This window comes from Plecotus auritus (genome assembly GCF_963455305.1).
Source record: "Plecotus auritus genome assembly, chromosome: 4".
Taxonomy (NCBI): Eukaryota; Metazoa; Chordata; class Mammalia; order Chiroptera; family Vespertilionidae; genus Plecotus; species Plecotus auritus.
This window is the reverse complement of record NC_137775.1, coordinates 113289453-113307630: the sequence shown is the minus strand read 5'-3', so window position 1 is coordinate 113307630 and position 18178 is coordinate 113289453. Positions and strand designations below refer to the sequence as shown.

Below are 18178 nucleotides of genomic sequence, written 5' to 3'. Positions count from 1 at the left end.
GCTAAAGTAAGATTTCCCCACTTATTATTTTTATTGATAACATTAATATTAGAGATCCTAAGAGTTAATGGAAAATGAAAAAGAGGGGGATAAAAATCACCAATGTTGAAATTCAACATTGCATGCATGAAAACGCTCATCCTCATGGACTTCTCTTGATATGGCTTACAAGTCCCATCTTTTCAAAACACTCCCTTTCCTAAACCTTCCTTGACAAAATAAATGCTAATTTGATTCTTCTTTTCCCCTCTTTTCTTTCTTCTGCTCCTTTTTCTTCTTGCTTTAAAAAATTGTGGATGCTACTGTCCTCTTCTTTGTAAATTATTTTTTCAGAAATCTCCATTCCCATGCCACATTGTGAAGTAGATCTTTATAAAATACCAGTTTGATTTTATCACTCTCTTATAAAAAAAACTTTAATAACTCCTGCTATCTAAACCATAAAGTACAAACTCATTAGTGTGTCATGTCAATCTCTATACAGCTGTTGATATAGTCCTCCAACCTTCATTATTCCTCTGGCATGACATCTCTATGATGGTCAAAACAAATTATTTACTCTTGCCTGTTAAACTGGACCTCACAATGTCCTATCTCTGCATCTATGATGACATCTTTTCAAATATCTCCATTAAAAATGTTCTACCTACCAAATTCCCTTTCTTTATGCTACCTCTCCACAAGACTTCCCTCATCACTTGGGCCGGAATGAATATTTTATTTTTTAATGCTTATAGCACTTTCTGTCCTCTGCATTCCTATAGCACATCCACTGTGAGCTGACATTTGTATATAAGCCTTACTATCTCCTCAACTAAATCGTAAGTCCCTGAGGCTATTACATATGATAAATTATCAGTTTATACTGAACAAATGAAAGGGTTTTCCCCCTAAACCTACTCCCCTCTGCACAGTCTCCCCTCAGCACAATCTCCTCCTCATTCATTGTTTCAACAATTATTTTTTGAGCTCTATTATTCACCAGTTATTGTGATAGGCACTAAAATATATATGACACCATGCTGCCTGTTGTCATAGAGCTCACAATCTAGTAGAAAAAGCGAACAAACATTAAAATATAAGTTTATGATAGGTTAGTGTAAAGTATACATGTTGTGAGTGTGTCTATAGGAGGGGAAGATACTATAATAGTACCTAAAATACTCACTGTTGCTTTCTTATAATTGTGAGTAATAAATAATAAAAATTATGGCCAAATAAAAGGAACCATATGGTAGAATGTTTATAACTTTGGATTAAATATAAAATTCCTGAGGATGATCATAAGGGAAAAATACTACTTCATAACCACAAGGATTTATGCTGCTTACTTCATATTATATTCTTTTTAATCTTCACAACAATCTTGCAAAGTGAGTATCCTCATTCCCATTTTAGAGATGGGAAAACAGGCCCCAAGAGATCAAGTTACCCTACCCAAAGTCCTATTAATTAAGGGCAAAGGTAGGATTCAGATCAAAAACATATGTTCTTTCGCCTAGAATCATATGCAAGTTTTCCAACCAAGCACACTTAGCAGTGATAGACTGGATAACCTAGACTGTCCTCCACAGGGTGTCAGCCTTGAGCAGCTGGCCACAGGTGGCAACATCATAATATTTTTAAGAAAGATTTTATTCTTTCACATTCTTGTAAAATTGCCTATTACATGCAGCCGTTTAAGAACAGTTCTTTAGTAACCAATGAATGCATAAAATAAGTGGGACAACCCATCGGTCTCTTTCTCTCTCTCTCTCTCTCTCTCTCTCTCTCTCTCTCTCTCTCTCTCTCTCAAAAATAAGGGGGGAAAAAGGGAAATGTTCTTTTACTGGAATGGGAAAATCAGGACCACACAAGGCATAGTCTATCCTTGTTAATAGTTTTTAAATTAAACTCTTTCAAAATTTATGATACAAAACAGTGTGTTAGATTAACTGCTTATTTTTGATAAAATATAGATAACAAAAAACATCTTTAAAATTTTTTTCTTAGTATTATGCAGCTAGTCAAATCCATATCACAAATTTCTTGATATGTTGCTTTCAGTATTTGAAACAGAATGTGTTTTTGCTTCTCTCTAATTCTTCTATACTAGAAACCTGAACTTAATGTTGAAAAGGAAATATTTAAATTCATTCATTACCACTGTATAAATGCATTTTGACAATTTCCTAAAACATATTTACCAATGCCCAATTCTATATCCCAAAGATATATTTATTTTTATTATTTATGCATTCAACTTCATTATTTATAGATTTTGCACTTTATTGGGTTTTATTCCCCTAGAATGAAAGTTTTAGAAACACTTATTAGTTTGCTGCAGAACTTACTGATTGTCTGCTGCTGATAAGTTTAACATTTTGCACTGAAGAATTAGAGGAAGGTAGAAATTTGTTAAACTGTATTTTATGACAACGTATTTTAATGTAGATTATTAAAGTAAATACATAGGTAAAATAATTCTTTGTGTAACTTAGATTTTTCTTCAAAACAACTTATAAAATTATTTCCAGGCACTAAACAAAACAAAACTTTCTTAGATGTTATATAAATTAATACTTGCACAATGGTTTCCATACACCTAAGATTTAATACTTTGATATCAAAGAATTTTTTTTGTTGCTATGGTATGTTTTTAAAGTCCTTTGTAAGTAAAAACAAACAAGTACATAAACATAACCCTTAACCCATAAGCTAATATCCAACAAAGTACAGCTATTTTCGAGGAATTAAGATACCTATCACTTAGTTTTAAAAACTGAAATAAATTCTGGCTAATGTGGCTCAGTTGGTTGGACCATCATCCCAGGAACCAAAGGGTCTCTAGTTCGATTCTGGTCAGGGCACATACCCAGGTTGTGGGTTTGATCCCTGGTTGGGCATGTACAGGAGGCAACTAATCGATGTTTCTCATCTTTCTCTCTCATGTCCATGTTTCTCTCTCTTTTTCTACTTTCCTCTCTCTCTAAAATCAATGAAATACATATCCTTGGGTGAGGATTAAAAAATGAAATAAATCTTTAATCACAGAATATTCCATTTTATTCATCAATTAGCCCAATGTCTATATTTTAAAGATGTTGAGTGACTTCCTCAAACCTATATTACTAGTTTGTGTCAGACTCAGAATAAGACTCCTAAGTTTAATTCACTTTTGCTTTTAAGTATTCCATTCTTAAACTAACACAGAATTATTTTAAAAATGAATTTAAATTGCCTATTGAAAAAGAGAACCTTATATTAGATATTAATCTACAACAATGGAAGTGATTACAATGTTATATATTAATATTCATCTAAGATAGCAAAGCAATGGCATTTACCTTAAATTTACGTCTCTGCTCTGCACAGCTGTTGAAGAACCACAAGTCTGTCTCATGGCTGTAAATGTAACAAGAACAATAATGCGACCAATTTCATACCTAAACTAAATTAAGTAGATCTGTCATAGGCTAGAAAATGGATAATGTATTTTACAAAATTTTTTTAATTACAGATTATGGAAGTGTGCATGTGTTCATAAAACAATGTGAATTTACTCTTTTCAATCAGGAAATTCATTTCATGAAATTGAAAGCATTACATATTCTCTTTGACTTTCCTCATTATGGACCACTATGGGTATATCATGTCTAGGACGTACTAGGAGTAGATATAGATAAGTAAAGTAAATTCAGATAAGAGGCCATATTCATTTTAGGGTTTAATTTTCTGAGATACATAGTAAAAATGTAAAAAAGAAAAATCTGAGAATGCTTAATTTAATATCAGCTCCAATCTGCATCACAATCATTTTATATTAATCATCAATATGTCACTACTCAATACATTAACTGATTGGCCCTATTTAAGTGGTGTTTCATGCAATGAATTAATATGTAAACATGTTTCAAATACATATATTCAGATATCTATACATGAAAGTGAAATCACTACTAGAATCGGTAGGCTCATTAGATGTTATTTTTCTTTCAATTTTACAGTAGATATGCTAATATCTATGCCATCTATAGCAGAAAAACAAGAAAAATGTAAATGAAAAAGTAATAGATAAATACTCGTCTGCTAGAAATAGACTCTCTGCCATGTCACACTTCAAATCTGGCTACCACTTTTCAACATTTAAAATAAATTCAGTTGAGTATAACAAGCAACAAATATTGTTCTTGTGACTTGAGCCATCAAAATATTTTTCTAAAATCTGTATTTTTCTTTCAAACTTTATAAAATAGTTTTCCTTAAAAATTATATGTTAAAATGAAAATCACATATCTCTTTTGGTCCTCTAACCAGCATGATCTATTATTAGCATCAAATAACTTGCCTTACAAGCACAGATTTTGAAACATTTTCACTTATTTCTTTAAATCTAGAAGATAATCTACATCAACTCTATTGTGAAAGATTGATTAAACAGTTAAGTAGAAAAAAAGCCCGGCTAAGCATTGACCTATGAACCAGGAGGTCAAGGTTCGATTCCAGGTAAGGGCACATGCCCAGGTTGCAGGCTTGACCCCAGTATGAGGCATGCAGGAGGCAGCCAATCAATGATTCTCTCTCATCATTGATGTTTCTATTTCTCCCCCTTCCTTCCTCTCTGAAATCAATAAAAATATATTTTAAAAAAAGAACTAGACTGTGATAGAATCATAAAAGTTTTAAAGTCCTAATTTCATATTAAATATTTATAATTAGCAAAAATATTCTATCCTTTTCTTTAACACAAGTGGCAAATACATAGTGCAACTCATGTTAAATTATATTTGCAGATGCAAAAATAGGTATTATTTAATATCCCCCATTGACAACATGTGTAAGCTAGTATAAAACGCTATTCGGTTTTTATTAAATTTTTTATGCAATCCCAGCATGTTTCCAGTTGCAAAGCTTATCAGGTACTACAAAATACTAAAAATGTAGAATCACGTGATATTAACTGCAGTGTATATTTTGGTGAACAAATAAGTCTTCAGTCATTATTCTAAATTCTCATTCTTAAAAACCAACTTTTCATTCCTATAACATTTTGGCATGAGATCCTATTAAAATTACAAAAGAATAATAAAATTCTAGAGTTTTATATCTGTATAATCAAGATATATTTGTGTTAATATGAATCACAAAACCCTAATGATAAGTGACATAAAAAACTATAGTAATGGTTAGCAACTGAAATTGTTAAAAGGTATTTGTAAATTTTTAATCACTCTTTTATAATAAAAACAAAATTGAGGACTTAGGCTCAAAATTTTGTTTATACATTTGGTACATGAGCAACAATTCCTCACTTTAGAGTCATAACTATTCCCATATTAGTGTGTGTGTGTGTGTTTTGCCAAGAAAATTATGTATATTTTGGTTAAACAAACTATAGCCAAATTTTGCCTTCCAATACAACAAAAAGAGAAAATAGAAAAATTTAAGCCCAGACATTCTTTCCAGAAATATCCTGGTAACCATCAATAAAGAAACTCCTACTTGACTTAGCTTTGGAGAGAAAGGTACAACTACTTGGTCAAATTCGTCAAGAGACACAATAAGATAGAATTAGGACAATATGTATAGTCTCTTTCAGATATTAAAAACAGTGAACTCTTTCCTACCTTTGGCTTATGCTGCCAGCATCTAAACATCCTTTGCTACACCAACAAGAAAGCAAAATTCCCAGTTTGAAGCCATAGTGAGGATAAACATTTCATTAGCTATCTTCTGTGACTTCTATGTAAAATTTTCTCTGTCACGTAAACATATGAAGAGGCTCTCATAGAATCAGATAACTCAATGGAAATGCTCAAATCACTATTATTACTTAGGGAAGTATATGATGTTAAGTAAAATGCCTCATTACAGAATTACTGATTAGTTAAAACAAAAGAATGTGAAATTTATTTTAAAAGAGAAAAAATTAAGATGGATATTAAACTCAGACTGTTTCAGTATAACTCACATACAATCATGGCAGACATCTGTACTTTACTCTGTTAAAAGGCATGCCTCATCCCCAATTCCCCCTTCTTCCCACCCACTCCCCCAAAATGGGTTTGTTCCCAAGAAAATATAGTCTCATCTCAAATCTGTCTAGGGACCATAAATTAATCCAGTTTTTAGGTAATAAGTAGTTTCTGGATTGTGTTCATCAGTAGTCTATAATTCTCTGTCAGAAGGACCATCATGTAAGACTTAGTTACTAACATCTGGGAGTACACCTACAAAGGAAAACAGACAGCTAGGCCATAAAAATTTTCAAGATAGTTTTGTTAAAGCAACAAGAAAGACATTTACTTTTTTGAAAAAAACTAAGCTTGCCCTATTAGACATGTATGTAACTTGGATTTAAAAAAGCATTGCTTATCCTCCAACAGAGCTGATAAACATTTCGAAAGATGTTTTATGCATTTCCGTATACCTTCCAAATATTTTTAAATGCACCCTGAAAATGTTTATTTCTTGGAGAAAATGCCCTAAATATTCCTGTTAAGACTAAATAAAACAATGGTTATATTATATAAGAAAAAGTTACTTTAAACGACATACATACTATCAGTTCCACAGGACAAACATAGTAAGGACAACAAACTCCAGAATGTACTTTTATAACTGTAGCAACAGCAATAACTCCATGGCGAATTTAGTTTTTCTGACAAAATGGGAGGTTTTCTGCATTTGTCACTTGAATACAACTACAGAAGGGTTGTCTAAGCCTGCTTTGTTTTACTCCATACCATTTTACTATGATTTGCTTTTAAGAAAGAAATTCCATATTTTCACTGTTTGTGAATTAAATTCCATTAAAATCCCCGAAAGAAGTTTAATGCAAAACTTTTATGCCTACGTATACCAACTGTGGTTCCTACATCATTTTTGCAATAAGTGACTTGTAAACTTTTGAAATCTACGCTAATAGAAAATTCTTTCTTTCTCTTTCAAGAAGATAAAGTGAATTCTCTTTTTGAATAGAGAATAGGCAAACATAAAAATTTTCTGTATGTATACAACTGAGTTTGCATTTCTGTTCTCATAATAAATATGTTTTAAAATAAGACCCCAAGGACAGGAATACATTACCTACCTGCAGTGGTCTCTGTTTATCACTGCTCTTAGGAGATTTTAATCCACTTGTTTGCTGCTGTAAGAGAAGTTGTCTTGCTGCTTGAAGAGCCTAGAAGTAAAAAGGAAGCAACATCTAAATATTTTGTTAAAGGTAAATTGAGGATCAGTTATTCCCTGGTTAATAGTAATAAACTTCAATGTATCAGAACCCCATCCAACCCTCCTTTCTAGAGAAAATCATTAAATATTCTTTTTTTCTAATGTGAAAAAATTTACATAACACACATATACAAATTTACTTAAACCACGGAGATGGCTTTTATCCTGCAGGAAATAAAGTTAATTTGTTTAAAGTGCTCAAGAAGGAAAAATATCACAAACTGCATCAATAATCTCATTTCCACAAGGAACTTGTTTTTGAATGTTCAACTATAATGCTCACTCCCTTTTAAATTATCATCCAATTTGTATTTTCATATTACAATTTTGAAGCAAAAGCAGTAGACTTCAAGTGTTACCGGAAGCTGTAATTAAATTTGACAAATCGACATCAGATTATCTTGAAAGTGAATTAATAAGGATTTTCACTGAAGATTTAAAATACTTTTTTTGTGATTGCAATTCAAGAAGAAACCTCTCCTTTGACAAAATAAAGTGCAATTTCAATGCCAAATAAAATTGAGTGGTTTTCATTTACATTCTTAGCAAAATCAGAGAACAAAGAAATTACCACTCAACCAATCAGGTTTATTTCTATGTGTGATAGAACACCAATCAAAATAGATGTTTTCATTTATTTTTATGGTTTCTTTCCAACTCAAGAAAATAAAACTTAACATAAGAAATTAATGTAAGCATTTCATTTGCTGGAAGAGAGGCAGTTTGGCCATTACACTATATAAATTAATATAAAAACTACTGCCACAACAACAACATAAACCCACATATTGAGATGTTTAAAAGGTTAACAGTATAAACTAATTAAAAAAACTTTAAGAGCCTCTACTGTACAAACTTATTTTTCTCTCAACAACTGAGTTCAATGAACATTAATGATGAAATTTTCCAACACATGAAACTAAAATAAATCACTTCTTTCCTTTGTTATTCACTGTTTTAGAATATGTGATAAAGTTTTCAAGAAGGGGAAATATTTTAGATTAATTTGCTTCTATAATAAAGATCCTAAGCAGAAAAAAGTACAATTTCCATTGGAATCAATGATATGGTTTTTAAGAGAGTTTCTAGTATCCATGACAACAGTTGCTTTGACAAGATGTGCATATGGCATTACACTGCCAGCTGGTGTGAACAATGTTTGAACTACTGCATTGAGATGCTGAGCAAACAGAAAAAGTTGCCATGTCTTAACCCTCAGGGAAGGCAGTCATCCCCTGATCAATTATGAAAAGACAGAAAGGAGGGCTGCTACAGTCTGGCTCCAAGCAAGTTTTCTGAGAAGGCAGGCAGACATAGAAACCAAAGTAAACAAACTGAATGCACTCGCACCATCTCCTAACAACACTGATTTATCTTCCCATAGTAGGATGCGGTGTAGTTTGTAAAGCACACTTTTTGGAAACACACTCACTCAAAAAATCTTCCTTTTTTCTTATTTTAAATTTTTCAAGTAATCACAAGTCAACCTAAATGCTTCTAAGGATGAAATATTCCAGTGAACTTAAGCAATTTTATAATAAAGTTCAGTGTGAATAAAAGATCAAATAAAAAATAATTCCATAAACACTTATCGCAAAACTCAGTTTGAAAAATTTCACTTGATAGTCCAATAATATTACGTTCTGTTTAAATCACAACTTAAAAACTAACTACAAATGATACTTTTTCAAATGGAAATTACCACTGATTTAGGCTGTGTCAATGTGAAAATCTTGAAAAGTAATCAATTACTTTTCCTTTTGGTACCAAATCCACACAAAATTTGCTTAATAATTTTCATATAATTGTTTTCCCGTTTGAGGTCCTTAGTTTATTTTGCATATACTCAGCCTTATTTAGGTTATATTTAATTCTGTAGTTGTTTACTATTTTTCAAGGATTCTAATAAGGGTAGTTCAGAATCTTGAAGTTGAAATCATTGAAATAGACCCCCTCATTTTAGCAAACGGGGAAAACAGGCCTGAGCTTTGTTCACAGTGTCCAGGCTTCCAGGCCAGAGTACATCCCAGTGTGGGTAACTGTTCCGTCAAAGGACCTGTTAGATGGCAACAAATAAAACTCTAGCAAAGGAGCATGTATGACAAGAGGGCATACCCATTTATCAGAAACTTAAAGAGGGAACTACAATATAATATTTTATGTTTTCAATTTGTAAATGTTGGAATAGAAAAACTATTACAGAATATATGTCATTTTTATGGCTAAGTGTTCCCACCATCCTTGTGTTGGACTTCATCACATAGTCTGTGAAGACATGATGGAGCCTGTAACACTCCAATCATTTGACCAGTTATTAGTCATAAACTGAAAAATTCCAAAGCTGGAAAAAACACACCTTAGAAATCGGTTATCTTAGTTTTCACATTTTGTAGACAAGTAATCGAAGAACCAGTACTATAATAACTTGATTAAAGTCACAAAGCAGTAACAGAGTCTGGTCAGAAACTCAGACTCTTGTCTGTCAAGTCCAAAATCCTATTAATTTCTGCATTACACCCAGTCAACTCAACCCAAACAAGTAACCCAATGGACTGAATATATGCAATGCCCAATAGCTACAGAAAGACACTAGAAAATTAGACATATTAGAATTGTAGCTTATGAAAATATTGCTAGGCAAATAGATACATGTGCACTGTTGTTAAAAGAATACTACTAATAATAGAATGCCACAAGCTATTCGGCTAAATTATGCTTCTACTTTTAAAGTATGTGGTTTGCATATGCATTTACATTTATCTTTGAAACAGTCAAGGATAATCTTGCAATACAAAAGCTTATGAAAAAGAACATCTTGCCTATTTCAACATTTTTTTTTTGCAGCAGTAGAGATTTGCCATAGTAAACTGAGAGGTGGGAGAACAAAAAACAATTCCTAGAGATCAGGAATGTTTAGAAACTCTTAAGCATAAATCTTGCAGTTTGCATTTCAACTGCAGGCATTACATGACATTTTTAATTTCCAGTATTCTGGATAACATTTTAGGACTTAATTTCAGTAAACAATTTCTTAGACACTTTTAGTTCAACTTTGCAATTTATTATTGTAGCTACTCAAAAGATGAAAGATTATGAGCTAACATTTCCATCAATATAAGGTGTTAGATGTCAAATTACATAGAATATTAATTTGCAAATCATTTGTCCACTTAAATTGGTAAATATAAATTTTATATACCAAGATCATTCATAAAGTTCTATGAGCTATTTAAGTATTTATATGATCACCCTCTGCAAAAACATAAAGTTAATTTAGAACAAAAGGCAAAAGATGTTTGTTTACAAATCTTTCTTTAATATTGTCTGAGCCTGATTCAAATGAACAAGAAAGAGGTTTCTAAGGCAGCCAAACCTATCTAGTTTCCAAAAACAAATTTATTTTAAATTAAGAGTACACTTTCCTTAATGAAGTTATTTAATTATAGGAAAGCTAAAGAAAACTAAGATATGACAGTTTTAAACTTGGAATCTGATTAAACTAAATATTTTGAAAAGAATAAAAAGCTGTATAGTAGATTAAACATATACTTTTGTTGTTGTTGTTAAGCTGCAAGGGTGTGGAAATGCACGTTTTCCAGAATTCAGTGCATTTTGCTCTAAAATATTTATTAAAAACACCATTCTTAATAGTTACTGTGTAATTTCAAATAAAGCACAAATGTTTAAGAAAAGTAAAGTTTAAGCATATTACCCTTCTACAGTAGTAATAACTTTATGCTCATTATTAACCTCATAGAAAAAGAATAATTCTAATAAGTAGGTTATTATGAGAAATAAGAGTGAAAAACCTTTGTGACCTGTCAGATCAATACTTTTTTCTTCTTGAGGAACACTGAAAACATTACTTTTTTTTTCATCTTGAAAAACACAGAAATAAAATTGTTTGTGAATAGCTTAGGAAAGCCCAGTTAAACCAAAAACATTGAGTACTCTAAGGTTTATAAATAACTTCTTTTTTTTTCAAAGTAAATATATGTATATTTGGGGGAAAAACAGACATCACTCATATCTCTCCCCATAAAAATAGGAATGCTTAACCTATCAGCCTGTTGCATTTGAGACATTAAAATGAAAAATGACATCTACACCCATTAATATCTTCAATGTATAAACAGCACAGCATGACACATTCTTGAGAGCTGAAGGCCACAAAATCTCTCTGAAACATAAATAACAAAGCACTCAGAAGCATATTTGATGTTGATATTCATCTCTGAGAAAAACACTGCTGCCTAGGCTTTTTATGAAAACAGATGCAGCCCAAATGGATCTCCTGTAATTGGTTTCAGATAGCGAGGTTAGAAGAAATGTGATACAAGAAATGATTATGTGGAACAGGAGAAACAAGAATGTTTACATAGGCACTCCCTAGTTATACTGACAAGGGGTGTATACTTTGCAGATAACCAGGACAACAACAACAAAAAATTGCCAGCAGGACATCCAGAATTTTGCTCTTCATACTCACATATGACATCTTTAAAATGTTACTTTAAATGATGAACAAAACATGAGTTTTCCGACAGAATTTCATTTTCTAAGTATTTTCACAATTATGGTTGTTAAAAAGTATTTTCAGATCCTCCACAAAGGATATTAATTCCTCTTCTGTTTGGTCTCTCCTCATATTATGTTCCCACTAAAAAGAATTTACTGATAAATGTAATCATAAGTCTCATAATGCTATTTAATAGAAGAAAATTAATCATCTAATTGTCATAACCTATTTTCAAACAGCAATCTATCAGAGTGAAATGATGCATCTGTAGCTATTGACCTTTCATTTTATCATGCCTGATACATAATTGGACTAAATTTGTTTGGGAGGGAAGCTAATTACTAGAAAATATTTTTGAAAATAATTATTTTTGTTTTACAGTGTATTTTACATAAAGTTAAAGAATAAATGTGTGGCTATATGGTGTTTATATTGAGAACCACTATGTAGGCCAAACTGAGAAGCTAGGATCATTTACTTTATGTTACTATAATAATAGTGAGAAATTCATTGTAAAGCATCCTACTTACCATTCTAATAGCAGGCTATTTTGGCTTAGCATTCATGAGGTAAATCCAAAATAGAGACCTTAAATTGAAATACAAAGAAGCAAAAAACACTCAACCGAAAAAGCAAAAATAAAAAAAAAATCCAAAAAATTGAAGATAGTGTAAGAAGACTCTGGGACAACTTCAAGCGTACCAACATCCGAATTATGGGGGTGCCAGAGAAGAGAGAGAGAAAGATACTGAAAACCTATTTGAAGAAATAATGACTGAAAACTTCCCCCATCTGGTGAAAGAAATAGACTTACAAGTCCAGGAAGCGCACAGAACCCCAAACAAAAGGAATCCCAAGAGGACCACACCAAGACACATCATAATTAAAATGCCAAGAGCAAAAGACAAAGAGAGAATATTAAAAACAGCAAGAGAAAAACAGTTAATTACCTACAAGGGAGCACCCATAACTATTGTCAGCTGATTTCTCAACAGAAACTATGCAGGCCAGATGGTAGTGGCAAGAAATATTCAAAGTGATGAATAGCAAGAACCTACAACCAAGATTACTCTACCCAGCAAAGCTATCATTCATAATTGAAGGGCAGATAAAGAGCTTCACAGATAAGAAAAAGCTAAAGGAGTTCATCACCACCAAACCAGTATTATATGAAATGCTGAAAGGTATTCTTAAAGAAGAGGAAGAAGAAAAAAGATAAAAATTATGAACAACAAATACATATCTATGAACAAGTGAACCTAAAAATCAAGTGAATTAAAAACCTGAGGAACAGAATAATCTGGTGAATATAATAGAATCAGGGGCATAGAAAGGGAGTGGACTGATAATTCTCAGGGGGAAAGGGGTAGGGGGGGTTCAGGAAGAGACTGGACAAAAATCATATACCCATGGATGAGGACAGTCGGGGGGAGGTAAGGGCAGAAGGTGGGGTGGGAACCAGGTGGAGGGGAGCTATGGGGGGAAAAAGGAGAAACAATTGTAATAATCTGAATAAAGATTTATTTAAAAAAAAAAAGAGGAAAAAAAATATATTGAATATGTGATGGAATGGATCCTCAAATCATCCTCAGAATTTATAACAAAGTTCTTAAGGTTCAAATCCAAACCCAGTATTCAGTGTATCCCAGTATATCTCCAAACTTCCAGATGAGCTCAGAAACTCTCCCACAAAATAAGCCTGTGAGTTAACAAAATGATGTCTAAGACAGGTTTTGCTTTTTTCAGGTCTAAAGTCATACATTCAGTTCAATGGGATAAATACATTCTCTTCCTCAGAGCTGATATTCTACAGGCTGCAGAAAATAATACTAAGTAGCCTGGTATTCATATCCTTATTTTCATCATTATTCTGCTAATGATAATAAATTTCTAATAGAATACTTATAAAGAAAATTAATATAATCAATAGCAATACTAAATACAATTCTTGTTCACATATTAAGGAATTCTACCCAACTTTAAAATTCCCAGTATAAAAGGTAGCAAATTTTATTAAAATTGGAACTAATTTTATTAAAATTAATAGTCTTAAAACATCTATTTTTTATGGTACATGTTCCATAAATGACATGGTTTATGTGAATTTTCTCCATTATTTCCCTTTTTGCTATAAAATATTTTGTTATTCTTCTCAAATTACTTTAGATTTATTTTTGTTTCTCACATACTTTAACAGATTTTTTTCTTATTATAAGACCAATAGTCATCTTTTGTTTCAATAAAGATTAAAGATTCATTACTGTCATAATTTAAATTGACATATTAATTATCAACTGAAAATACATGCTAAGAAATTATATCTACAAGTAAACTATTATTTAAATCATATATTATGGATTTCCCATGCAATTGAAAAGTAAGATTGCAGAAGAGATAATTGGGAAAATTATCTGTAAAAATAAAACATACCAAAAATTACTTGCAAGTAAAATTTCTTTTTTGCAAGTATGTCCCAGTACCAAGCAGAGAACTAATCATTGCACATGCACATAGATAGGGGGCGAGCTTACCATCCATTAAGAAACATCTAGTTGAATGTCCAAAAGCCATGCAAATATTTTAAAAACATTTCAGGAGTCTATAAGTAAAAGAAATTTTTTTCAATTGGGGAGGTCAGATAAATTTTTTGGGGAAATAACATTTGGGCTGAACTTATATGAGAAATGGATCATCTTGTGGAGATGGCAGAACTTGGCCATCTTATGTCGAAGCAAAGAAAATGAAAGAAAATGTGGGGCCATAAACAATGAAAAGAATTTATATTGGATAGAACATGTTATCTGTTTAGGTGCTAGAGAAACATCCTGAGACAGATTGGTTGGTTGAAGCTAATTATGAATTAACTAAACAATAAGTGGTAAAGGGTCTTGATATTATTGAACAGGTAAGAGACAAATGGTGCTGAATCTGGAAATGATGGGAATAAGCATAGGCCAGGACAATATTGAAGTCATGTTGTGAAGGATAAATGAGAAGTGATGAAAAGAGGAAGAAAATATATGATATAGAAAAACCAATGAACAGGTATGTGCAACTGTCCAAGTAAGATAATAAGGGTAATAAGAATCACTTTAGTTGAATATAAGAGTCACAAAAGGAATGTAAAAGTATAACTGGCAGGACGTAGTACCTGGGTATGGAGTAAAGTCTAGGAAGGAATAAATAATGACTTCAGAAAGTCAAGGATAAAAGCAGTTGTGCCACTTTTGAAAAGGGGAAAATCAGATTACAAAACCATGATTTTGGAGAGATGATGCTGTTGTTTGCCTGCTGACCGAAAAACCAACACTTTTCTTTAGTAGATACTAATAATGCAGAGCTCTAGATTGAGGGTAATCAGGCTGACAAAGGATTCCTGAAAGTAAGAGGTTACTAATAAGACAGAGGGATAGTATTAGACTTCTGATAAAGAGAATGAAGAGAGGAGAAGACTCAAGGCCCAAAACTTGAGAAACATTTACATTTTGTTGAGAGGACATTAGGAGATAAGTAAAAATGAAAGACAATGAATGGAGAGGAGAGCTTAGTCATTGAAGTAAAAAAGACCTCTGGAAAATGTTGAATCTAGGATTAATACATGAGCCAGCAATTCCATTCCTAGATACATACCCAAGAGAAATAAAAACACTTGTCCACACAAACTGTTGTACATAACACCTTTACTCCTAATAACCAAAAAGTAAAAACAAACAAAATATCTATCAACTGATAAATAAATGAATAAACAAAATGTAGTCTTTCCACCAAGTGAAATATTATTCAGCCATACAAGAGAATGAAGCACTGATATATTCTACAGCATGGATGAACCCTGAAAGAATTATGCTGAGTGAAAGAAGTCAGTCATAAAGATTACACATTGTATAATTCATTTATATGAAAGGCCCTTAATAGGCAAATCCATAGAGACAAAAAATAAATTACCTGTTGCCAAGGAGAATGGGGAGTGTGAATATACTAAAAACCACTAAATTGTATCCTTTAAAAGGATAAGTTGTATGGTATGTAAATTATGCTTCATTAAAGCTGGTAAATATTTAAATGAAAGAATTGTGATGTCAATTGTATCTCAATAAAGCTTGAAAGAAAAAGAAAATATTAGAAAAAAATTTGTAGAAAGAAGATGGATGGTGTTCTCAAACACCAAAAACCCAAAGAGGTTAATGAAAGTTCTTAAATGATCTGATCATTTTCATAACCTATTGGTTCTCACAGAGTATTGAATTAGAAGTTAGATTGCACACAATTACTGGGGAATAAATGGAGGAAAACCTTTGCCATGAATACAAACAATCTATACTAAAAATAGAGAAATATGCAAATTATCCGTTACAGCGTCACTTTGCAACTGGATCAGCAGGCTGTGTCCCGGCCCTCTGCTCAAGCAGCTGCAAGGCCTGGGGTAAGATAGGATACGATAGGAGGGGATAAGGAAGGAAAGCAAGAGGAAGACAGGCCTTTAAGGGGATAAGACAAGCCGAGAGGAAAAACAGAAATACAAAAAGGGAACAAGAAAAAGACATAGGAACGGAAAAGGGAAGGAAACACGGGGCTGCATGCGAGAGGGGGTGACAACTGCGGGGGGAGGGGAGCAAGTGTACCCAGCAAGGTGTGGGGCGGGAGCCCCGCCCATATGCGGGAGGAGGGCAGTGGCCCCCAGCAAGGGGCTGTTGGCGGGGAGGCAACCATGGGTCCGGGACGGAGTGGTGGACAGTCCGAGGCCTTCTGGGTGGAGGCACTCCTGCTTTGTGGCAGCAGCAGTGCCCGGGCCATGCGGGCCTCGGCCACCCTCACTGGGCCAGGCATCCCGGGCAGGGGATGGGAGCAGGATGGTGGCGGGGAGGCCAGGGAAGGCTGAGCCCTGGGCTGGGGTTAACGCCCCCCCCCCCCCATATGGAAGCTTTGAGAAGGGAGGGAGGGAGGGAAGAACTTTATAAAGAAGTCAGTAGAGAGCAGAGTTAAAGAAGGAAAGAGGATGTATGAGGGAACTGTAGGAGCTATAATGAAAATCAAGTATAGTTGTGTACTGGGGACAGATTTTAAAAGTAGGAGTCAGAAAAAAACAAACAAACAGATAAATGACAGTGAATAATTAGGCAGGTAGATAGATAGATATTAAAACAGTGGAAGGAAGTAGAGAAGAATGTATGGGAAAGGTAGGATGAGAGAGAAAGAGGGAGGGAAGAAAAGTTTTAAAGGGGAGCCAGTAGAGCTTAAAAGGAAAATGGGAAGAAGGAAGAAATGGGAGAGGGAGCAAAGCAGGTCCAAGGGAGGAAATGAAGAAAAAAATTAAGGTGGGAAGGAAGGAAAAGGGGAGGGCGGGAAGGGGTAAAAATAAAGGAAAGAAGGAATATGGGGAAGGAGGGAAGGTAGTAGAAAGATGGGAAGAAGGATGATGGAACAGAAGTAGGAAGTAAGGAGGAAAGAAAAGTTTATAAATGATGAGTCAGTAGGAAAAAGTGTTACATAAAGGAGAGAGAAAAAATTGTGTGAGAGGGAGAAGCCAATAAGGAAGTCAAATACAATTGTGTGTGAAGGGGATAAAATTAAAAAAAAAAAAAAGTTAATAGGGGTGACCAGGCTGGTAGGGGAGGGTAGTTAGGAGTTACCAGACCAGCAGGGGAGGGCATTTAGGGGGATCAGGCAGGCAGGCAGAGTGGTTAGTGCAAGCAGGCAGGTGAGTGGTTAGGAGCCAGAGGTCCCGGATTTCAAGATACCAGTTGGATATCCCCTGAGGGCTCCCAGATTGGACCAGATTGGAGAGGATGCAGGTCAGGCTGAGGGAACCCCCCCATGCACAAATTTCATGCACCAGGCCTCTAGTTCTTTTATAAATTCTGTGGAGACCAAAATAAAAGAGACTCTGGTTTGAGGACTTTGGTTTGTTTGTTGTTTCAAATAAAGAAAACCTGATGATGAGCTAATAGATAAGGAGAAACTAAAGTTGTAATATAGACTTGAGAAAGTCACTAAAGGGGATGGAAAGGGCCTAACTGGAGCATCTGGAGTAAATGAAAGCTTTGTGGGAGCAGAAACATCAGCCTCTGTAACAGGTTGAGGGGAGGAGAGGTAACGTTGCATGCAGCAGTAGGAAGAGGAGAAAGTTCGCAATGATGGTGTCAACTCAGGAAGCTAAGGAAGGATGGTTATCCAGAGAGAGACTGAAATTGCTGGAGAAACAAGGTGATTCCTCACTTTTCTATCCCTGTACTGAGAAATAGAGCTGGTGGAGTAAACATTGATATTTAAAATGTTGTTGGAATATGACATGTGCTCCCACAGACACTGGTGACTTAAATATATGAGTGTCTTCTGCAATGCTGCCGCCAGACCAAATAAGGAGCTGCCTACTTTTCCACTGCTGCAAGCGGAAGTCATCACTGCTCAGTCAGATTCTCTCTAAGCTTTTAACCTGGCCAAAAAGCC

The 18178-nt window shown here is 33.7% G+C and overlaps 1 protein-coding gene across 4 annotated transcripts in view; it reads right to left on the bottom strand.

Moving 5' to 3' along the window:
- FOXP2 (forkhead box P2) overlaps positions 1–18178 on the bottom strand; it is a 751705-nt gene that overhangs the window by 175714 nt on the left and 557813 nt on the right. For all 4 annotated transcript variants that reach the window (XM_080666071.1, XM_080666068.1, XM_080666069.1 and 1 more), the window contains one exon: positions 7073–7162. In XM_080666071.1, the coding sequence (XP_080522197.1) occupies positions 7073–7162 (90 nt within the window). The remainder of the gene's footprint in view (positions 1–7072; positions 7163–18178) is intronic.